Source organism: Esox lucius, chromosome 5 (assembly GCF_011004845.1).
Source record: "Esox lucius isolate fEsoLuc1 chromosome 5, fEsoLuc1.pri, whole genome shotgun sequence".
Taxonomy (NCBI): domain Eukaryota; kingdom Metazoa; phylum Chordata; class Actinopteri; order Esociformes; family Esocidae; genus Esox; species Esox lucius.
Window position 1 is genome coordinate 18344310 of NC_047573.1, and position 24383 is coordinate 18368692.

At 43.0% G+C, this 24383-nt stretch overlaps 2 protein-coding genes across 13 annotated transcripts; both read right to left on the minus strand.

Annotated features, from left to right (window-relative positions):
* Positions 1–25: 25 nt before the first annotated feature.
* Positions 26–7034, minus strand: bhlha15 (basic helix-loop-helix family, member a15). Of its 5 annotated transcripts, none has more exons than XM_020046647.3 (3): positions 6951–6989; positions 2145–2183; positions 26–1981 (listed from the first exon to the last, which is right to left on the minus strand). In XM_020046647.3, exon 3 carries the CDS (start codon positions 1952–1954, stop codon positions 1367–1369), a length of 588 nt encoding a protein of 195 aa, XP_019902206.1. In that variant the 5' UTR covers positions 1955–1981; positions 2145–2183; positions 6951–6989; the 3' UTR covers positions 26–1366. The 5 variants fall into 5 exon arrangements, with proteins under 5 accessions (XP_019902206.1, XP_019902204.1, XP_034147991.1 ...); XM_020046645.3 differs by lacking the exon at positions 6951–6989 and adding an exon at positions 3835–4109; XM_034292100.1 differs by lacking the exon at positions 6951–6989 and adding an exon at positions 3835–4109 and having other exon boundaries at positions 2145–2223.
* LOC105031341 (serine/threonine-protein kinase LMTK1) lies at positions 4193–22598 on the minus strand. Of its 8 annotated transcripts, none has more exons than XM_020046639.3 (8): positions 22382–22598; positions 15609–15680; positions 14571–14740; positions 12476–12533; positions 12213–12334; positions 7607–7781; positions 7323–7509; positions 4193–7186 (listed from the first exon to the last, which is right to left on the minus strand). In XM_020046639.3, the coding sequence occupies exons 2-8, from the start codon at positions 15618–15620 to the stop codon at positions 7005–7007; spliced, it is 906 nt and encodes a 301-aa protein (XP_019902198.2). In that variant the 5' UTR covers positions 15621–15680; positions 22382–22598; the 3' UTR covers positions 4193–7004. The 8 variants fall into 8 exon arrangements, with proteins under 8 accessions (XP_019902198.2, XP_019902195.2, XP_019902200.2 ...); XM_020046636.3 differs by having other exon boundaries at positions 12476–12536; XM_020046641.3 differs by having other exon boundaries at positions 12476–12536; positions 14571–14644; positions 22382–22596.
* Positions 22599–24383: the final 1785 nt, after the last annotated feature.

The window sequence follows — 24383 nt, forward strand, 5'->3', positions numbered from 1 at the left end:
CAAACAGTATTTTCCAAACACAGGCTATTAGAGCACCATACATGTCTTTGTAATCAAATTAACCTGTTACAGACACTACCACTTTAATGGAATAATTGCCATTTAGCCTTTAAAATGGGAAATAGTCTTGATGTTTTCATACAGGTGTTCTTAGGAATCAAACCCAACCCCCTGGGACTGGAAGAGACTCCCAAATGAGCTACAGAGGATCTTTTTACATACCATGTTCACTTGGGTTCCTCTGGAACTGTAAATACATTTACAGAACATAAGTAGTTTCACAGTAGCTAATCACAAAGATAGAGCTACTTAGTAAACATGATCTTCATCTGTGCAGAACACATCTCCCCGGAGGAGGCACCCTGTTTCAACACTTGAGACAGTTTTCCCTACCTACGGGCCTTCCCATTTGTAACTTCAGAACTTCCTGTGTCAAAATACAATAGATCCCTGTGTCCCCCCAGGCAGAAGAAATACATTTAAATATGTATCTATAGTTATCCATGTATCTATGTACATTAGGGTGTATTTTCTTTTCCTTACTTAAACATTACGATATTTGACTAAAGACGGTAGTAACCATATCCTTGTCCTGTGTGTATGTGACTGTTGTGTCCAGAGGCAGTCCTCGGTTGGGAAAACCCACATTGTTCCTAAAAGGCTGAAGATACGTCTTCATCTGTAGCATGGCTGGTCCTACACACGCAGCTTGGGTCTCAGGGTGACAGTGTATGCTGGTTGTTAGAGGAGTAACTATAATTTGAGAATACATTTCTAACGAAACAATAACCACATTTCTAACCAAATAATACCCCCCCCCCCCCGCCCGGAGTAATCATCAGTTAGAAAAAGGAAAGAAAAAGGAAAGATAACATGAAATGAAATGGCACTTGAATGTTCCTTGACTAAGGTCGGTCAGAAGTGTCCACCTTTAGATTCATCACAAATCATGTTTCACTTTTCTATGAATGATGTGACGGTGGCCTGACTGCAGCATTGTGGGGCCTACTCCATAGCCCCCTGGAGCGATCTGCTGCAGTCAGCCCGTCAGGTGGGAGGAAGCTGCCTGTCTGTCTTCACCTCTACTCCACCATTAGGTTCTCTGAAGACCAATGCCAGAAGTAAACTGCTCAGAATCACCTCCCACCACTCTTAAAGCGCTAACGAGTTCAGCTCAGTTCTATATCTGGCGTACTGTGTCACTGAAGCACACTAGCCCTGCCCAGTATAGTCAATGAGACCCTAATCCCCACACAATGACACGCTACCTCAGAGTCCAGAGGAATAGCGCCCAATATCATGTGCAGCGTGTCAACGTGCCCCCCCCCCCCCCGCGCCCCCCCTCCCCGCCCACTGGATGTTTTTTTTAGCTGGATTTTTCACTGCCTTGGCTGAAGCTGTGGATCTGGTTGAGGAACTGAGACAAGCTCTCCTCCCCATCCTCCTCCAGATGCTGCTGGTAACACTGGAGAAGTCGTGTGGCGCTGGTCTCCGTCGCGGTCTCCCCGGCAGGCAGGCACGTGCTGGACATCCCCAGGATGATGGTGGTCAGGGACTTGATGTAGTTCTCGGCCAGCGTCAGCGTCTCGATCTTGGAGAGCTTCTTGTCCATTCTGACGTGCGGGATGGCCTCTCGGAGAGCCTGGAAGGCATTGTTGAGTTTGTGCATGCGCTGGCGCTCCCGCTCGTTGCTCTCCAGCCGCCGGACATTCCGTTCTTTGCCACCGTTGTGAGACCGTCTGCGCCTGTGGTGGCCGCGGGCGGCGCCCCCTCCTCCTCGCTCCCGGTCCCCTCCTCTCAGGACTCCCCTCCAGGAGCCTCTTATACGGACCGATGCCTCGGAGCCCTCCTGTTCGCTGGAGCCTGGTTCACTGGTCTCACTTGTCTCCGGTTCATGGTCTGGGTCGGTCCAGGGTTTCCTGGGTGACTTGGAGGCCTTCCCTTTAGACTTCATCCTTCTGCCTGATTCAGCTTCTGTACACTGCCAGCAAAAAAACAAGTGGTTGTAGAAAAGACTTGTCTGGGATAAGATAATCAAACAAAGATCTGGGGCCTTTCCTCTTAAAGCCAGAGTGAGACAGTTTATAAAAACACTTAAAGGGATAGTTCACCCAAATGACTCAAAGAAACATTAGTGTCCTTACCCCATTAACTGTGTGTAGTCTAGAGTGGGAAAGTTCCTCCTGTAGAATTACACCTTAGCATCAAAAGCATGTCTCCATTCTGTAGGAGCATGTACATTTATAACTAAAATGACATCATAATAATACAATATTAAGTGGTCAGTCGATACATTATCATCCAACACCCCCTTATCTAGACTACAGACAGTTAATGGGGTAAGGACACTAATGTTTCTTTGAGTAATCAGCACAAATTGGAATCAAATCCTTGCAGTGAAATTTGCATTTTTTTTATCCCCTGATGTTGTGGAATTTGAGGGATCAATATTAGTGTTTTTTCATGCATCATGTTCAAATCATCACTGAGACCTTGTTGAGCTTTACAGTCTTTTGGATGATTTGGACATCTGCAAAATAATGCTAAAATGAAAAGTTCTATTTTGTTAATAGCCTCAAAAAATGTGCTAGCCACCGTGAGTTATAGAACGTTTGACTACATTGCACAGCAACTAATCCCACTGTGGATGATGAGGCTGGATGAGGACTACCAGCATAATGTTACATTACGTTATGACAGAAATGTGACTCTATAATAATTGTTCTTCCTAGCAGTAAAAAAATAATATTTTCTTCTGAAGTGCAAAAAAAGAGGGAGAGACAGTTTCTAATCAGCCAGTGTGTGAAAACACCATAATGTTGGGTGTGTAATCTAACCCTCTCTTATCCTGCAGCAGGCGACCCATGGCTCCAGATAGGACCCAACTCAAGGTTACTTTCTAATAACTGACGGCAGCCAGAAGAACAGGCAGTGTGCTCCACCTCACTCTGCCCATTGACCGTTTGACTGAACAAAAAAAAAAACACTCAGAGGAACAATCTGCATTTTAAACAGGAACCAAGCTGTCACTCTGCCACACATTCTTAAACAGCTGAGGGAAATGTAACTACTCTCAATCTAAGAAAATGTAGGGATGCAAAAACTCCAAGCATCCTTGACCAAAATAGTAGTTAGATCCACTTTTTCAGGCAACATGCCTACATTGTTTTGTTTCACAATTTCGTTTTTCGTTAGGGTTTGATGATTGAACGGAGCTCATGCTGCATTTATAGGCTATGTGACATTTCTCTAAAATCTATGAATATATGGGAATCAATACTTTTAAAACCGGTGTAGAAAAAGCAGATTGCCTTTTTAAAGTAAAATACACGTCTCTGTTCACCGTAAGTCTGTCTGTGTGAGATATACGCTGAATCTATGATGCGTAACTGATGTGAAACGTGTCTTTGTTGAGGCTGCCGGCCTATGTTATGCTTCATCAGATGGCCAACGTACCATGGTGACAGTTATCACTGCAAGTGGCTGTTCAACATCTTAACGTTTTTCAGTTTCATCACGTGTCTGAAGTATCTGAGCTGGCCTTTAGTCATACACAACCCCACGTTCGCATGAACACATAATATACCCAAACAAAAATAGCCACGTATATATATATTTATTATTCACGATTATTTGATTCAACATATTTCTTAAATAAGCCTACGTATTTATACTCACACGCTTTCTACTACGCTCGCTAATGATTTCCGTAAGTAGCCTAAATATCTAGCTGGAAATAAGTTTAGAAAACACTGCACATCTAAAAGGTATACAACTTAATTCGATTTTTATGAAGAAACAAGCAAATGGAAAACCAGTTGAAATGTAACTTACCGTTAATAATAAAAGTTGGATATAAAGGAATAGCTTTTGCTGTGGAACAATATATCCTCAGAATTAATTAAATGTTTTTATTGGAAGAAGCGTCTGTCGTTCTACTTCGAGGATGAAAGATAACTGTCACACGTGAGGTACCTGTCGCTGCTGAAATGTACACGTAGCGCTCGCTTAGCCAATGGGAGTGCGCTCCGACTCCGGACGTGGTTTTCTTTGGCTGTGCTAAGCCTAAAGCCTCGTTTATACTTGCGGCTTACATGAGTAAGTTGTCCTGATCTCATGCAGATTCTGATTGAGAAACTGATTCCAATTTTTTTTTTAAACTCATAATTGAACAAAGGAAGAAGAAACGACAAACATTAAATTGTTTTTTATCAGACACTGACTGAATTATAGCACATAAACATTTTATGGGAACAGATAAAGAGCGGTGTCCTGGATTTTGATGGGAATTCAGGTTGTCACCTACATACATTTCCTTACTGAACAAGGTCTTTTTGTAAATACATTTTGCTTTAAAATAAAGAAAATAATTTTACGCTGCATTTACATACACGAGAAAGGGGTGCAACCACCCAAAACCTGCTCAGTCTCGGCCTTCAGTGGCTGTGCTTGCAACTGCTCTGTGTAGACTGACTGATTCATTACTCATTACTATTTTGACATTCTCTTGCATAATCCAACAAATGTATCAAGCAAAAAATATTCTAATCTAAAAGTTTGTTTTCAGATGACACCTGTTGAGAAGAGCCCCAAGGTCAGCCCCACTTTACATTGTTTGCCAGATCAGACATTTTAGCATTATGCTAAGAATTGTTTTTGTATTGTTAAAACAGATATTGTTTTAACAATGCTAATTATATGATGTTACTTGTCCTGTGTGTCTCTGACCTGTTGTAGCAGCATCATGGTATTACTTATCATTGAGATACACTTCTCACAGGTAAAGGGGAAATAATGAAAACTAGTACTCAGTATAGTAATTAGCCAACATCCTTACCAAAACATCTGATTTGGGTTTCTAATTCTTTCTTTGTGAATTATCCAATTTCTGTTGTTGCACCCATTGATTCAATACAGGATTACCGGGTTGCCATTGTTATCTACTGATCACCAGACCCCTCCTCTGAATATGTGCTGTAGGCTAATCCTCATTGGCAGACCCAGCCCTGAAAGGCACACAGCTGACGGTGGTATGGTTAGTCTGAACAGCCTGGTAAAGACCATAGATTACACAGGGAGGATGAGTAGCATGGCCTAGTGGTTCCACTGTAGATTTCTTCTGTTGTTCTGTCTTCTATCACAATGTCTTCCCTCAGCAAACACAATAATATCCTTCAATAATTTTCTTCCATACTGGTGCATCTTGGGTGTAAAACAAAGAAACCCAGTCAGACTTCTGTAAGACATGGTGTTGTTGTTCCACAAACACATCTATCGTTATGCAAAGACAAAGTCAGACCAGGTGTTCAGATCCCAGCAGCAAAAAAAAATGTGTAGCTACATTGCCAGAAGTGATGTCCTTGTCCTTGAGTTCTAGAGTGTTTATTTGTTCTTGTGCAAATGTGTGACAGAGTGTGTATGTCTGTGTATGTGTATGTGTATGTTGGTGTGTGTGTGTGTGTGTGTGTGTAGGGGGTTGGTTACCCACAAGTCTTTTGGAAGATTTCTCAGGTCTTAGGTTTAGGGACAAATTTACAGTTGGCATTAGAGTTGGGATAACTTTTAGGTATAGGGATTATTATGGGTTAGATATTAGGAATAGGTTAATTATAGACATTAGTGTTGGGGTTACGTGAAAGTTATATTCGGGTAAGATAGAGGACATGGTTTTCATTGCCCCACAGTGATAGGAAAAAAGTGCGTCACCGTATGGCTTTTGGTCCAGTCCCCACTCAGAAAAATGCTATTTCAGGCTTAGGTTTGGGAAAAAACATTAAATTGCACATAGTGTTATTACTTAGGTTACTTTCAGGTTTAGTCATTACTGGTTAGGTTTAAGGTTAGGTTGAAGGTCTAGGCTAGGTTAAGTTTAGTTTTAGAGCTAGAGAATCAAGAACATAGATTTCTGGTTCAGGTTTAGGTCTCAGGTCCCCACAAGGACAGAAATACACGTTTGTGCGTGTATGTGTATGTGTGTGTGTATGTGTGTATGTATGTGTGTGTGAACACTAGATCTGGTCCCCCCAGGTTTCCTCTAATCAATTAAACCACACTGCAGGTTCTGTGGAAACTTTTCTGTTTGTTCAGTTTCTCTTAAGGCTAAAACTATGTTAGTAATTCACCCATGGGCTAACTACACAGTGTTTAGCATACCTTAATACTGTAAAAATGCAAAATAAAACTAAGCTCTTACAAGCTGGCACAAATACTGGCCATAGAGTTCTCCCCGACACACAGATTCAAGGACACCCCTTGAAATAGCTGGACAAATAATGGCCCTTCTCTCTTTTTGCCTCCATCTCTCTCTGTCTCCCCTGTTCATTCCCTACCTCTCCCCTTCATGGTTCCCTGTCCATCACACAAATCTACATAGTCATAACGTTCTGATTACAATAACAATTAACATTATGGAAAAACCCTAAGGCTTTTAAATAGTGAAACAGCCCAGTCACTGTGTCTTCAAACCCAAAAGCCGCCTGACTTCTGTGAGGCCCGATGCAGAATGTTGCAGGAGAGCATGACCGGTGTAAGTGATAAGACAGCAGTAAAAGTTTGTTGGCCGGCTCGAACAATAAGGCCTTTATGCTGAATGATTTGAAGACAGGATAACACGCTTCTACCTTCAGCCGATGCCACAGGATTGTTTCAATTTTGTAGAGCCGAGCTGCCAGCTCCTGCACGGCCCAGTCAGTATTTACAGTTACCGCTCATGGAGCCGGACAGATGCACTGTCACAAAGCTTCGAGATGTCTGCGTAACCAGCCGCCAGGTGGTCAGGAACGATGGAGAGAATAAATTAAACTCTCCGGCTAAAAATCCATTAAATACTGAGTCATCAGAAAAAGGAAGGTGGAGGTGGGGGTGGAGGAAATAGAGAGGCTAAGTCATTTTTTCCATGAGCCGAAGGCTCTGGGCGACAGGAAAACAAGTGTGTGCAGACAATCACTTGCCTCAGTGCTCCAAGTCAGTGGCAGTGACGCGGGTGAGGACCAGACTGGAAGGTCTCAACTGAGAACAGGCACGGCTAAATGGACCGCTCCCCCTCCAACGTGGAGGTGCGAGAGGACCGGCGGGTCGGTACCGACGGTGCACTCGACTCTGATATGATGAGATGGTGCTCGGCCATAGCGGTTTTGAGGGAAGCTCTCCAGGACGGAGAAGTCATCCTCCCATTCCAAGCTGACACCTGTAGGGCAGCATAAACACACACACACACACCCCAGATAGACGGCGGACAGGCAGATAGACAGGAGGATAAACAGGACAATCACCACCAGATGGAGGGATCAACATCCCGATATATAGTTAAAGACATACAGTACCAATGTCCTCCGAAGACACCCCTGATGTTGACAGCTGAGGTGGGTGGCCGAGGTGATTGCCTGGCGGAGGTGGAGATTGACCAGTGATGTTAGGGTTATCTCTGCAAATTGTCATTAGGGATCCACTGTGGGTTTCTTTGCTGCAATCGTCTGGCCAGAGACCCTGTAACTCCCTGGTGGGACTCTCCTATGGAGAATGTTCCAAAATGATTTATTCTGATACTGCTGGTAAAACAACGACTCAGATATGAAATGCCAGACATCTGCACGGCTGATGCAGGCACCTGATCAAAGACGTCGACAGTGACATCATTGAAGAAAGACACCTTCCTCCCGTGCCCACATTCGTCCCCTTCTAATGATGCAGGGATGGGATGGGGGGTCAACGGGTTGAGGGCAGTGGGGCTGACCTTGGGGCTCTTCTCACCTGAGGAGATCCAGCAGTGGTAGTCCTCATAACTGCATGGAGAAAAATGCATGGACTCTTTCAAATGAAATAAAGTAGATTATGTGATATTGCTCTACATTCAGCGTTGTATTTTATACAAAGAACAGATATCCATTGTCTCCTTTTACTCTGTGTGACCCAGGGCACTGGTGACAGTGAACCACCTTTGAGAAAAGGAAAAACTGATTAGTAAGCGTCTCCTTTCCGGCTGATGACACGGCCCCCTGGCTATCGCAGGAGAATGTAGATCAATTATTTTCTCCTGGCCACTCTGCAGGCCTTGAATAAATATTGGTGACCGTCCTCGCAGGCGAATACGCAATATGAACCTTTTTCCGTTCTGCTGCCACCGGGCAACCATTAAATGAGTGACTCAGGAAGGGAAACAGAGATGCTGACTCACTGAAGGCTGTGAGGAACAAACCCAAGAGGAACACACACACAGAGGCAGTGGGTACCCACAGGAAAGGATACTCACTGTAAAACCATAAAACGTGACACGTTTACAACTGAAATGTTTGTGTTTGAACATACAAATGCAAAAGAACTATACTAATCTTTATTTCAGTGATCAGAGTGCAAGACTAAACAACATTGAGTTTCCAACCAAGAGAACATCTCCAACTCCTAGATGTTCAGAGTTGAAATACTCCTGTAATACCTCTTGATTCAATGACCTAATATTCACATAAAAAATATACTGTGGGCCTAAATAATATTTGGAAACAATTGTTCATGTTATGTTGACTGTAAATGTAGCAATGACACTGAACAAAATTATAAACGCAACACTTTTGTTTTTGCCCCCATTTATCAGGACCTGAACTCAAAGATCTAAAATTTTCTCTATGTATACAAAAGGCCTATTTCTCATTAATATTGTTCAAAAACCTGTCTAAATATGTGTCAGTGAGTATTTCTCCTTTGCCGAGATAATCTATCCATCTCACAGGTGTGGCATATCAAGATGCTGATCAGACTGCAGGATCATTGCACAGGTGTGCCTTAAGCTGGCCACAAGAAAAGGCCACTCTAAAATGTGCAGTTCTATCACACAGCACAATGCCACACATGTCACAAGTTGTGAGGGAGCGTGCAATTGGCATGCTGACTGCTGGAATGTCCACCAGAGCTGTTGCCCATGAATTGAACAGCTCTCTCCAAAGGCGTTTCAGAGAATTTGGCAGTACATCCAACCGGCCTCACAACCGCAAACCACATGTAACCACACCAGCCCAGGACCTCCACATCCAGCATCTTCACCACCAAGATTGTCTGAGACCAGCCCACCGGACAGCTGCTGCAACAATCAGTTTGCATAACCAAAGAATTTCTGCACAAACTGTCAGAAACCCTCTCAGGGAAGCTCGTCTGCATGCTCGTCGTCCTCATCAGGGTCTCGACCTGACTGCAGTTCGTCGTCGTAACCGACTTGAGTGGGCAAATGCTTACAATCGATGGCGTCTGGCACTTTGGAGAGGTGTTCTCTTCACGGATGAATTGCGGTTTTCACTGTACATGGCAGATGGCAGACAGCGTGTATTGGATCGAGTGGCCCATGGTGGCGGTGGGGTTATGGTATGGGCAGGTGTGTGTTATGGACAATGAACATAGGTGCATTTTATTGATGGAATCTTTAATACACAGATATACCGTGACAAGATCCGGAGGCCCATTGTTGTGCCATTCATCCACGACCATCACCTCATGTTGCAGCATGATAATGCATGGCCCCATGTTGCAAGAATCTGTACACAATTTCTGAAAGCTGAAAACATCCCAGTTCCTGCATGGCCTGCATACTCATTGGACATGTCACCCATTGAGCATGTTTGGGATGCTCTGGATCGGCGTATACGACAGTGTGTTCCAGGTCCTGCCAATATCCAGCAACTTCGCACAGCCATTGAAGAGGAATGGACCAACATTCCACAGGCCACAATCTACAACCTGATCAACTCTATGTGAAGGAGATGCGTTGCTCTGTGTGAAGCAAATGGTGGTCACACCCGATACTGACTGGTTTTCGGACCCCCTCAATACAGTGAAACTGCACATTTTAGAGTGGCCTTTTATTGTGGCCAGCCTAAGGCACACCTGTGCAATGATCATGCTGTCTGATCAGCATCTTGATATGCCACACCTGTGAGGTGGATGGCTTATCTCGGCAAAGGAGAAGTGCTCACTAACACAGATTTAGACAGATTTGTGAACAGTATTTGAGAGAAATAGGCCTTTTGTGTACATAGAGAAAGTCTTAGATCTTTCAGTTCAGCTCATGATAAATGGGGGCAAAAACAAAAGTGTTGCGTTCATAATTTTGTTCAGTCTATATTAGACAAGGTAACACCAACGTTTTCATTTTCAATAATTCCATGTTCCTAATATTCTGCATGAGGAATGATGACAAGCTCATTTGTTTGAGGCCACAGAATCTGCTAAAAAGCATAGGCATTATATATGGATCTCTATATTGAAAATACTGAAGATACATTTTTCATTAACAATTTCTACCAGGTATTAGGTGTTTCAGTTCAAAATGGATTATCTTTTCCAATTTTGTTTTTAAACACAAAAAATTGGGTCTAGTACAACCAAATGAGAAGGCCTGATCTAAACTAAAAAGTGCAGGTTGTGTGTGTGACAATATTTCAATTGTTGGATATCTTCCTTCAACACATTTGAACAAGCAGGTCTGATATGACAAAATCAGCCAAGATGTAAAAAACATATTGTGCTTGAAATGCCAAGGTGATTCATTGCAACCACAGGGAACCAACATGAAAATATATTCATTAAGTTGCTCGGGATCAAAGAAAAACCATGCTAACAAGTCCATAAAGAAGTCACCCTTATCGGGTGTACATACAAATAAATTCCTTAAATATTTCCAGTGAGCATTTTTTTTTCTATATTCAGTAGTCTCAGGAGGTGGTTTTGGTTTTGCTCTGGACATCTACATCTGATCTACAACTGTAAGGGTAAGCACAGTGTGCTGTAGGAAAATGGACAATGAGGGTAAACATTTTGTTTTTCCAATAATGAAAATAAAATGAATATTTTTTATACAAAATAGGCAAATAATTAAATAATTAAATAAAACCTTATTCCTTACTGCATTTTATAGAAAACTTTAAAATCTGTAGAAACTGCTTTTATGCACAATCACACCAAGGGCACGTTCGCTGTCATATCAAATATTTTTCCATTATTTTGGGGGAAAGCTACATAGGTACTCCACATTAAAATACAAAATCATCTATGCAAAATTAACCTTAAAACAAGTATGATTTTTTTTTGCTCAACCAATATGCAATTTTCACAGACCATTTAATCTGATTCTCAGACACCTCCTCCCAACTTTGCAGAAGGTCTTGTAGAAAAGTCTGCGAAATATGGCCTTTACTAACCAATGAGAAATGTGATTCACACACACACACACATACACAGCCACACAGGTGCAAGAACACACAGTATGCAAGCACACACACACCTATATTGTCTGTGACAACATGGGTGTTGCCATAATTGGTTTTAGTGTACCAACCAGTATTGAGGGAATGGTTTGGCATGGTGTTACATTTAGGCATTAATTTCAGCTCGGACCATGGTTTTAAAAGGATTCATATATATATATATATATATATATATATATATATACAGCTCCGGAGACCACTGCACCTTTTACTTTCCTTTCCAAAAAAGTCAAAAAGGAAGGTTTTGAGTGAGGAACAGAAGGGTTAAAATTAAGAGACCACTGCAAGTTGAACGCTTCTGTTACTCACTCAAAACATTCCTTTTCAACTTTTTCGGAAAGGAAAGAAAAAGGTGGAGTGGCCACTTAATTTTTTAATTAAGTCCTAATCCCCATAAACCTTCCAGCAGAACTCAAAACGTGTCTCCTTGCATTACCACACCATCCATTTCTTCCACGGAAGATTTTAAGATTGAATCTGTGTTTCGGTTGGGCTGATGCCACCTCAGCGTTTTAATAACTGTAAATATTTATAGTATAGGAACAGGACTGATCACAAACAACACAGTAACCTTACACGAAAAACAAACACACACACAAATACCGATGCACATTAATGTTATACGTGCACTTCATAACTGCTGCTACCGGACTTCATCATTAACGCTCAGACTTTACTGATCATTAATGCTTAGACTATTGCACTATGGAAACACACTCCCTACCTTAAACAGGTGTAAATACTGCAAATACAGCATCATAATCTGCACCTTTGTCTTTATTCACGTCACTATTTTTATTATTCTTGTGTCATCATCATGTTTTTATTTATATATTTAATTACTCTGTTGATCTGTGGTGGCACCATCTTGAAAAAAACAACATAAAGTACAAGCTTGAATACCTTGTTTTCTGTGGATTGACAAATAACACTTGAAAGTTAAAAGTGACAGAAACAGAAACATACCATTGGTCACTCTCTTCATCCAACTTCTCCACCACGACCACACCCCTATTTGTGTAGCTGACAATTTGAGGGTCCCCCCGGCAACAGGACACTGGTAACTCCGCCTCCGAAGTGAAGTAACTCTGTTCAGCATACATAGGATAAACAAATGTCATTTAACGTGTTATAACATCACGACGGAACTAACATGTGTTGCAACTTCCTAACACCCAGACATATCTGATAGCTGTTACCATCAAAGTGAAAAGGTCAGCCTACTGTACCTCATGGCTCGATGGCCCCATTCTACCGCAATGGTCGGATGAGCGAGGACAAAAGACCCTGCTGGAAAAGAAGAGGATCAAATAGGAAAACAAAGAGAGAAACAGAGAAAGGGAGAAAAATGATGAAGACGTAAACGAGAATAGGAGAAGGATGACAGAGCAATAAAGAGAAAAAGAGAGAGAGTGAAAAATAAAGAGAAAAGGCTCCTGTGATGAGTTAGAGGTGAACAGTGAGAAGAGGAGAAAGAGGGAGCTCACATATACAGTAATCAGTCCCAAGGGCACGACCGGGAGTAGAGCAGAGAACAGGCTGATCGATTAATGGCCTGGCTAATGTAACAGAGCCTGGCAAGAGACAGCGAGAGGACAACACAGAAGCGCACGCACAAAAACACAACACACACACACATAACAAAAAACTTACACAGAAGCTGCAAAATCAGAAATGGAAGTATACTGGAGGATTTGAAGGAAATATGGATCTACAGTCTCACCCGTAGCATATCTACAACACAGCGTCATATCTCAATCACATTTGGCCATGAGCGGCCTCTAGTGGTCCTGTAAGCAATAACAGTTAGTGTCAGAGATCAAAGACATCAGCAGGACAGAATAGCTAGAAAAATTATTCAGCTGTCACTTGACTGACATTAGCCAAGTCTCAAATTTGATTCAACCTAATGTCATGATTCAACCTAATGTGCGTAACAACACCCAGATTAATTTAAATGAATACTACCGAAAGGAATTAGATAAATATGGTGAAATACATTTTCATGGAGAAAAGGGTGTTTCATACAGTTTCTTAACCCTAGCCTTAACCTACCCTTACCCTAACCACAACCTTACACATGTCAACTTCAGTGGAGTGATGTCCAATATTGACATTGCAAGGATTCCATTTCCGTTTTCTCTAAAGGAGCGTTTAGGTTTAAGGTCTGGCAGTTCCTGTCTTCCCTCTGGCAACAAAATCACTGATGCTGGAGTTCTCTTTGATACACTCATGCAGCGTCAGGATATTGTTTCCAGGGGGACACACCACCTGGTATTTCAGGTCCTGGACCTGCAGAAGAACGGTCGGATGTGGAGACGAGTGGAGGAAATAAGGTGGAGAGAGATGGATGGATGGTGTTTTACTGGGATGGAGAATGGGTTTGTGTTTCCTCTGTGTGTTTCCCACTCCCAGTGAGTCTGTCTGCCCCAGCCATCACATTATCTGGTCTGCAAACCCATGTTGTTCTCTCAGGCCAGCTGAATGCACGGACCGGTTTCTGACCTCTATCCACTGGACTGCTATGATATAGGCTAAGTTTGAAAAAGGCCAAAATATATATTTTATAATATGTTCAAATGTAGTCTAAACAATTTTTGGTCAATCTGTTTATTCAACCTCTCAATATAAATTTACACCATTGCCCATTTCATTAATGAACTGAAGTATCTATGAGTTCCCTTCTTTGAAAGAATGGGACCAAATGGGCGGTTGTAAAGCGACAGCCGTCTTTGTTCTGGTTTCAGTTGTAGTGGGTAGATTTGTTGGATAGCTGTTACATTTCCTCATATATTGTTTTGTTTTTTATCTGTGGCAAAGCATAGAATATCAACTTTTCACTTCCACACATGCTATTAATACAGTACCCCTGCCCAGGGTAATAATATCTACCGCCTTTCAGATCTTCAAAATTAACGACCCCTTGAAGAAATGCAATGCGACGGTCCCAGAATTCAATGCAGCAGCTTGGGAGACGTGCAGGCCCTACTGGGCAGAATAAGAGACAGAGTGGGCCAATAGGAGACTTGCTGTACACCCATGCCCTACACTACGCGAAAATTACAGAGGGGTGTCAACTTCTTTTTGTACTTGGTACGGCTGTGAGTTTGCTACACCAATTGAGTTGTAACATATGCTCATAAAACCTGTGTGTGTGTGTGTGTTGGTGGGGAGGAGGAAACCTACATAGCTGACTATCCATTTACACTAGAGGCGCGGAATCATCATATCTAGACGACGGACGACAAGTGACACCGAGCAATCCATGAGAAGAGGGAAATTGGAGCTAGCCAGGCTTATTCTGAGCATGCAAAACATACTCACACAGGGCATATTCCAAGTAGTGCGCCCACACGATGCTCTGCTCTTCCACCGGTCAGACCATGCCTCGTTGCACTCTGGGTAAAAAGGAATATTAGTCCTCCACCCTTAGCAGTCCCGTCTACAGCCTTTATTTGGACACGCCAGGAAGATGTGGCTTCTTGCTTCTCATTCTGCAGTTTCGGGGGTAACAGTGAAACAAGACACTGAGACAACAACAGCCAAAGTGGTAAACATGTCAGCTCGTTGTGTCAATGAAATAATGCACCACACATAGGAGAGTGTTACGTCTTCTTCATTATTTTCGCCCATTAATCAAGGTGTCAAAAATATTGTGTGTGAATTAATATCCCAAGCATGAGCTGAGTCGTAGAGTTGCTAATTTTGTCGCCTCAAATCTCACTTTAAGCCAGTACCGATGGCCAATAAAGAAATGCAATTAAGCTGTAGACGATTTTACTTCACACTAATTCTTCCCATTACAAATACTATCTTAGGATCTTAGCTGCAGATTATTGGGTCTTAAGTGTGTTTGCTGACAGAGTTGCTTTAATATGATGACATGACTCTAAGATACATTTTCCAGAGCTGGTAATGTATTTATGAGCCTCTGTTGACAGCACTACACCTGCTCTTTCCCAGTCCAGACCTGGATAAGGCTGAACTAGCAAGAACGATGCCAATAATGTGCTGCCATTTTGGGCAAGTGACAAGTGTTTGCACATCGTGTGTGTGTGTGTGTGCGTGTGTGCGTGTGTGTGCGTGTGTGTGTGCTTGCATACTGCGTGTTCTTGCACGTGTGTGGCTGAGTTTATGTGTGTGTGTGTGTGTGTGCGTGTGTGTGAATAGACACACTTCTCCATAGGCATATCATTTCTTGGTAGAGGCAGTGCATGGATTACTGGGATGAGGAACTCTACACTACAACACACTGTACAGTAGCAGTAAGAGAAGCTCCGCCCACAACCTACAAGCTAAATGTAGATACCCTGAATCCATCCCTAAATAGGAGGAAATCCAGCAACACTGTATGTCCATTACCTGTGGGGACATTGTAATCACAGCATCTCTCCTGCGTTAAAAGGCCTCCCTCCAAAGTTCTCTCCAATCCTCCTGTTGGAAAAGCAAGACGTTGTGTCAGGTACCCTGATAGTCTACAGCACATCAGCACAATCGGGTGAATCGCACAGCAGATTTAGCAGTGATTAAAGTAAAAACAGATAGAAGCGGTAATGAGTATTTCCGTTGACTTGAAACCAGGAAAGTACAGCAATCATCATCATCATCAATTCATCATTGTGTCCGACAGTCAAAAACATAAAATGTCAGGATTCAGGACATTCTCTATAGCAGCTAGGGAAATACTAGGACTACAAACACCAACAGGACACCGTTCATTCTCAATAACATGAAGAGATGTTAAACAGCAGACCTACTGGGCATACACATTGTCTACGTGAGACCTGTTCTGGGTCTGGAGTCTGCAGTCCCTTTCCTGGCACCTTGGCCTCACATAAATCCTGACCACTTAGCTGGAGCGTGTACAGAACTGAGCCTGCAGAATAATTCTGGGCGGGTCGTACACCAGCTACAGAGAAGTCCTTTAAACCCTCAGTAGGGTTTCCATGAAGAGCACACGGTGGCAGACCTCCTTGACAGTTCCTATGCCCCTGAAGGGCACCACATTTGCAAATTAGCTGATTTTACTATTTCAGTAGATATTGGTTATGATTAATGTTGTGATTGAAAATTTAATCTACGATTCCAAGTTTCTAATAAAATGTATTAAAACTACTAGCTCTAGTGCTATTACTTCTAATATTATTACAACAATGAAGGCTTAGTTTCAGAGGTGTTGTTTAAAGTGCCAGGTAAACAATTTCAAGAGTAAAACTACACAGTAATAACCAGTGGATAAAATGCAATAAAATAAAGCAAGATTTCACTAACCTGTCCACAATCGAGTATAGACTATTAAAAAAACACCAGAAACCTACTCATGGAACCAACCTCCTTCCACTCTCACTGTCTTGTCATTACAGCCCTCAACCACTAGGAGGCCCCCTCCAGATGAGTTTGGTTTGATCAGGCAGTGTTTGTAGAGGATGGAAGTGGACCATATAGGGTCATCCAAGTCTAATAGATGATGCTGTGCTGCTTTTTGTTGCTGTGTCACAACTATTTAAAAATAAAGGAGTCAGACTGGCAGCCCTCCCCTCGGCCTTGGTTCTGACTGGTTACCGTGGTGAGGAGGAGGAGAGATCAAGAGATCAAATAGCCCCCGTTTGAAGAGGAACATGAGTTTCATGACATCATCAACCTGTATAATCTTATTTCAGGAATACCAACACATGGCTAAAATAGTTTCAGTGTATGATATAATAAATATTATCGTGCTGATATTGCAAACTTTGTTTGAGTCCACAAAAATTGGCAAAGTGCGTCGAAAGTATAGTGAAACTCCCCTAATGTGGTAACAGGAAACCCATTTCAAGACTGTGCCATATAAAGTTAAACATAGGGGAACGTGAATGCAGCGCATGCAGTCCACTAACACTTGTCTCACCACGCTGTAACTCAACCCGGACGCCAGCTTAGAGCAAATCCACATTATAGCAATAACTTGAGCATTGAGACGCGGAACACACAATCGCCGAGAAATCTGCTTGCAAAGGCAAGAGAAAGAGGACTGTTGAGAAAGTGTTGAACAGCTAGACTGTCACCTCTGAACTGCACAGCCATACACACACTCACACACACACACACACACACACACATTCCTAATCCAAGACAGACATCTGTAGAACACTTGGATGGTGTGAAGTGTTTATGGAGAGCTTGAGTTGGACCCCTTCTTGACAGAACTCTTACCCAGCCACAACCACTCGCAGACACAAACAGGCCCACTGGGACAGCTGGCCTGCAGGGACATAGTTTACACACAGTAGCCTGATCTAATGACTGACATACTGGCCAAGCATTGCTTGAGTGGAGCACTATTTGGAACTGAATTGTTTTTTGTGGTTTCCAAGGACTGGCCAACAGGCTGCTAATTTGCCACACTTAAATATCCGCGCTCTGAGCTCCTCCAATCCTTCACCTCTGCAGGCTTGGTCTCGTGTCAAATGCATGCAGACCTCTTCAAGATGCATGCAGCCTCCCTCAGCCCTAACTCGCCCTCCTCCAACCCAATCTCTTCCAAGCTGCCCATGGGAGTCCCTGTCCCAGCCAACCGCACCAAAGAGAGAGAGGGAGGGAGAGAGGGAGAATGACACTCATACTTGAAGCCAACTGGGATTTGAGGAGCCCTACTCCAGTTGCATGGTGCAACTATATTTCAGTCCAAATCTAATGAGTCAGGGTAACCCCTGGTTACCATATAAACAGACAGGAAACAGAAGGTAGAGTGATGGAGACCAGGAGGCTAGAAAGACCAACATCAGTTCTACATCAAATTAATAGGATACAGTACCGGACAAAAAACTATTGTAGCTTAATTATTATTAACATTTGTTGCTTTTTAAACAGAGTGGCTAGCCGCCATCTACACCTCAGTGGTAACGAGCGGCTGCCAACGGCTAAACCACAAAGATGAAACTTAAATGATTACTCTAAAACCATTACCTAAATAGGCTCCAGTGTTGGACTGTTTGATTAGCCCGTTTAAACCAGATGTCTTAACACGGTTGAAGGGGCCTGACAGTCAGTCTCCATTCCTATCCAGGATGTAACACCAGGGAAAGACCAATAATTGTCTTCTCGGAGAAGAAGGGTTGAGGGCGAATCGGGAGAGAGAGAGAGAGAGAGAGAGAGAACGCTGCACCTGCCAATGTGAGGTGTAGAATGAGAACCCGATACCCAAAGGCTTAACAACCATCTCAGGGAGATACCGTATGCCAGCTAACACAGGCTTACGTAATAACTCGCTGTGATCACACCAGGGTGATGTGTGTGTGGGTGTGTGTGTGTGTGTGTCTATGTGGGTGTGTGGGTGTGGAAGTCTCCCTCCGCCCTGCAGGGATATGACTAGTCAAATGCACCCTGTAAGTCAGGGCTGTTCACTGGCGGTCCTGGGGACTTGGACGCCACACATGGGACATCTTTTGTGCCAATGCAGTCATACCTGATCGGGTGATGATGACCCAGGATCGTGGCCCAGGATCGTGGCCCAGGCAGGGCGCTAGCCAAAGGGTCTCATTTACTGGCACAGGTGGGGGTTTTTCTCAAGTAAACAAATTGTTGGTTGAGACATTACCCATAAAATGAAGCAAAGTTGATTAGAAATAAATTTGGCTCGGGAGTGAGTATTTTGCTGTGCTGTCCAAAGGGTATTTATATCTTGTGCGATGACTAGAAAAAATGTCAAAAAGAGATTTGAAGGAACCGTGTAAATTAAAGACAGAAGATGCATTGTGAGAAAATGCTGTCTGAATCTGACCAACAACTCTTTAAGGTCACTCACCGAGAAACAGAATGAAAATGAAGTGAAGTGCTCATCATCTGGCAGAGTCACCTGGCACCAAGTAGAGGCTTCAAACATTAGAAGAAGTCTTACAAGAAACAACCTTGTAGAGACCTTGTGTTGTAGTAATCTAACATTATTTCCTGAGGATGATTAGGTAGCCATGTTGCTATGACACTGGTCATCTGGCCATTACAGGAGAACAACCCCACTCATACAGTAATTCCCAGGAAGTCTTGAGTGACCACAGAGAGTCAGGACACCCATGTAATGTCCCAGACAAAATAAGGCACCTGACACGTGGCAATGTCCCGTTCACAACACTGGGGTATTGGGATTTGGTCAACGGAGAGAAGAGGGGAAAGTGCCCCCTATTGGCCATCCAACACCAATTCCAGCAGCTTCAGAGACAAGCCAACAGTGGGATGCAAGATAACGAAAACTTTCCTCACATCTTACTTACTTTCCATCCCTGGGCAAAACAATGTTCTGTGGTGTTTTGTCTCTTGTCCCAACTCCAGGGTAAACTAGTTCATAGTCAGTGTGTGTGTGAGGGAGGGGCTTAGGATGTTGTTTGGAGGAGTCAGGCTACTCAGCCAGTCTGGCAGTACTTTAGACTGGAGTAAGAAGGAACATGAGCGCTGAGGACCAATACGTAAGCAGCAATCAGGCAGAGAACGACTTTGTTTTGCTTTGGTTCCTGCAGACTGATAGCTGCAAGAAGTGGGTTTGGTCACTCCGGGGCTTCCACCCAACACACACCCACACACTAAAATGTTGTTTAATGGACATTAAATCATCAGTGGAGTGAAATAAAACAGTTCGGGGTGGTGAGGGTGGATAAGGGATGTGGGATTACCTGATTGGAGGGTTGGGGGGGCATCTTGGCTGAATCTGAGCTCCCCCTTGGTATGTGCTGGCCACAGCTGGCCCGATGGAAATAGAAAAAGATGTAACTGAGCCCAGGAGAAAAGAAGACCAATCACTTTCCCCAGGATAGATGGAGTTCAAGCAGTGACTCTAACTTCTCTCTCTCAGTCTGTCTCTGTTTCTCATCTCATCAAGAGATTGAATGTTTAACAAAACAACATTCTATTACCAATAATTTAAATTACATTTGTCCAAAGTAATTACCTGATGACAATATTTTGTACAACATGGCAGAGAGACAAAACCCAAAGCCTAAACCATTGACCGCCAGCTAGTGAGTTCAGTGCGCTAGCTAGCCGAGCAGCATTTCGGGTCTCTGTGTAGGAGTGTAACTGGAGAAGACTGCATAGCTCAGCAGCTGAGCCCAAGATATACTTGCTGTGACTTTGCCAAGACATTAACACTGGTCACAATAAGGTCTACAAAACAGGCTACACAACATGTCATTGTTGATATTTTCTTCATCTGCAAACATATTTTTCAAAACATTACTCTTTTTCTTTTCAAGTTTTCTTACAAACACTTAAACTGGATGTTTGCATTCATTTAGAGCACGTTACAGACATTTGTTTATTCAGTCTTTTTTAAAGTAGTGGGACCGATGCATTAAAAACACTGAGAAAGTATGCTCGCAAAAGACCAAAACCCAGCTGGTCAGCATGCTCTCAACGTCTCTTACCCTGGGAGTTAGAAGATCATACTGACACAGGCTGGCTGGCTTGGCAGCAGAGAGGCCATCCCCATGTCTGTCAGAGAGACATAACCCTAACCCTGGCAACAGCACTCAGCTCTTACCAAACTGAAATAGAACCAAACTATCCTAGCCAGCCATGAGCTGATTAATACAACGAGGTGGTGATCATGGTCCAGGGATCTGGGGGAGATCCCTCATGAGCCTAATGTGTTTTACTATCAGGAACGTGTGAGTGCCCCCCCCCCCCGCCCACCCCCACTGAACTAACGAGCGTGCCAGCATCTGTTATAGTGTTTTCACAGTTCGCAGGTTGACAGATCTTCAAAGCTGGATTACAGATCTCCCAAGAGGATATACACTATTGTTCAAATGTTTGTGGTCAAAATGTCCTTGTTTTCGAATGAAAAGCAATTTCTTTGTCCTTTGAAATCACATCAAATTCATCAGAAATACAGTGTAGACATTGTTAATATTGTAAATGACTATTGTAGCTGGTGTACAGAGGCCCATTATCAGCAACCGTCGGTCTTGTGTTCCAATGGCACATTGTGTTTGCTTATCCAAGTTTATAATTTTAAAAGGATAATTGATCATTAGAAAACCCTTTAGAAATTATGAGCAATTGTGGGTTCGATTACAGGCTCAAAATATCCAGAAACAAAGAACTTTCTTCTAAAACTCATCAGAATATTTTTGTTCTGAGAGATGAAGGCTACTCCTTGCGAGAAATTGCAAAGAAACTGAAGATCTTGTACAACAATGTGTAGTACTCACAGAACAGAACAGAGCAAACTGCCCCTAACCAGAATAGAAAGAGGAGTGGGAGGCCACAGTGCACAACTGAGCAAGATGGCAAATACATTACAAAGTTTGAGGTATTTGGATCTCAAAAAAGAGCATTTGTTAGATGCGGACAAAATGAAAAGATGCTAGAGGAGTGCTTGATGCCATCTGTCAAGCATGTTGGAGGCAATGTGATGGTCTGGGGGTGCTTTGGTGGTGGTAAAGTGGGAGATTTGTACAGGGCAAAAGGGATCTTGAAGAAGGAAGGCTATCACTCCATTTTGCAACGCAATGCCATACCCTGTGAATGGTGTTTCCTTGGAGCCAGTTTCCTCCTACAACAGGACAGTGACCCAAAGCACAGCTCCAAACTATGCAACAACTATTTAAGGAAGAAGCATTCGGCTGGTATTCTGTCTCTAATAGAGTGGCCAGCACAGTCACTTGATCTCAACTCAGTCGCTTGCTCCTCAAGCCAATTCAACTTGTAGGAGGTGCTTCGGGAAGCATAGGGTGATATCTATTCACCTCAACAAATTGATATCTAGAATGCCAAAGTTCTGAAAGGCTGTAATTGCTGCAAATTGAATATTCTTTGACAGAAGCAATGTTAGAAGCACACAATTGTCCTATTCATTATTTCCTATTCATTTTGCAATATTTCCTATTCAAACTGATTTAATGGATGTTTTCATGGAAAACAAGGACATTTCTAAATGACCCCAAACCCCATAATATTTATAATTGTTTTTGCCTAGAAAAATCCTTTCACATTGGATGCATCAGCTAACCATTACATAAAACAAAAGAACTCTTGTTATATCTCAAAGCTATCATATATCTGCCAAAGTGTATAAACTAAGCTCTATTAACCAGTTCAACAGAAAGCAGCCATAGAATCCCAATATCTCAACAACAAAAACTGATAATTTCACAATGACATACCACTGTGGCTCCTCATGTAGTAGAGGCCTCCTTTGTTCCTTAGACCTTTTGTCTCTCCTCTTCCTCTCCTAAGACTCCTCGCCTCTCCTCCGTCATTGCTCCTTCTTCTTCATGAGTCTCAGCAAGCTGCTCCTACCTGCAGATGAAACAAGACAGCCCAACAACCTACACAGGCACAGAAAAAACTTGAAGTAATTCTGTAAAATCAAGTCCTAGCGCCCATCCCTCTTCTCCTCTACCCCCCCACCAGCCCCCGTCCTTCCTCCATCACACAGGAAACCTGGCCTTCCTGAAAACAAGTGTCGAAGCATGGTGAAGGTACAAGGCCGTGGCCGGGGGCTGGTATGGGGGGGAGGATGTTTTTGTGCTTCCTCATCCCCCCCCGGCTGAGAGGCATGCTGTCGTCCATCCTGAGGAAACCGGCTCACGTCACTGGTGTTCGGACGAGCACTACAGGCCCTGTCCTCCGACCGCACGTGCTCAGTTAAGGCCTCCACTGACACCCATCACACAGACCTCAACCATCAGCCTGGCACTCGCTGGGCTCCTTCTATTATTAGGAATTGATAGAATACATCAAGTCATGATTCCTTAAAGCCTCAGTTCAGTACGATAACATCTGACTCTCAGGAGGGAACATTTGCACAGTGTGAACATTACCCTGTACATTACCATGTACTGTTACCAAGGCAGCGGCCAATCACCTATTTCCGGGATATCAGAGGACAAAGTGGTGTTCGGCCACCTGTGAATGAGTCAGTACTGCGGCAGGTGGCTGCTCAGTGAAGCCCCGCCTCACAGCCTCACGGGGAGGTCGCTCTTCAACATTCGTCAGTCATTAACACTTCCCCAACATCTATCAGTCACTAGCAGCTGTGGCTGCCCCTGCTGCAAAAGCAGCAACACGTAGGACTGACCCTAGAGATTTGAAGAATCAAAAGCTAATGTCCTCACATGACAAAGTTCCAGATAAGTGATTTACCTCCACACGTGACTGTGGCAAGCTTACCCGCATCGCAGGGGAAAGCCCAAACGTGATAGGGCCTCCGAATAACAGGATGTTTATAATTAAGCCTGGGGAACCTGTGCCAGAAAGACAGCGCTTTAACATTTGGAGGAAGCTACCAGAAACATATAAAACGAGACAGCAGAAAAGGGAATTTGAGCAATGGAAGTGGAGCAGTAGAGAATGAGAGGAGAGCAGATCTGGTCGAACAATTAGAACTTGTCTCCTGTTTGGAAAAATGATAAATCAGTTGTATACAACAACAATAAAACTACTGATCCTTTATCGTAATCAGTGACTGTTTCCAACAAATCCCACATTAGGGTTTGAAGTGTGCAGTGTGAAAACAGGCAAGAGTGGATTTATGTATGTCAGACAGGACACTTTTTGAACCCAGTTTGTCTCTTCAAAGTGCCAGTTAAAAACGTTGTTACAGTGGTGCACATTAGGCAGCTGTGTTTGACAGGGAAATGCTGCTGTTTTCTAACAGCATGACATCACAAGGGCCATATAATCAGTAGCTATGTACCTTCCAAACAGTTAGGATATAACCACAGGCAGCAACATCGCTTTCCCATCTATATACCTTTAGTATTGCTCTTACAGATGTCCTTGCTGCTTCAAATATGACTCAAGTTTAAAATGCTTGCAGAGGTAAAACATTATATCTATAACTGGTTTTTTTTTTTTTTTTTTTTCTTCTGTAACTTAATGGCAATTGGGAATTTCATATTCCTGAAATTGCGTTGTCTATCTGATAAATAGTCTATTCTATATCTATAACTGGGGCAACACAAATGTTATTGTTTAAAGACTTAACTGAAATGCAACTGAGAAGAAATCTTAATTATCTGAGCTATTCCTTTCACTCATCAGTAGTTTGTTTGCTCACCTTTCATTATGCATTGTCCATTTGGCTTTCAACAGAAGAACTCCTTTGGTCACAATACGTTACGATCTTCATGTTGATGGACCTGGACAAGAGTGGCTACATAG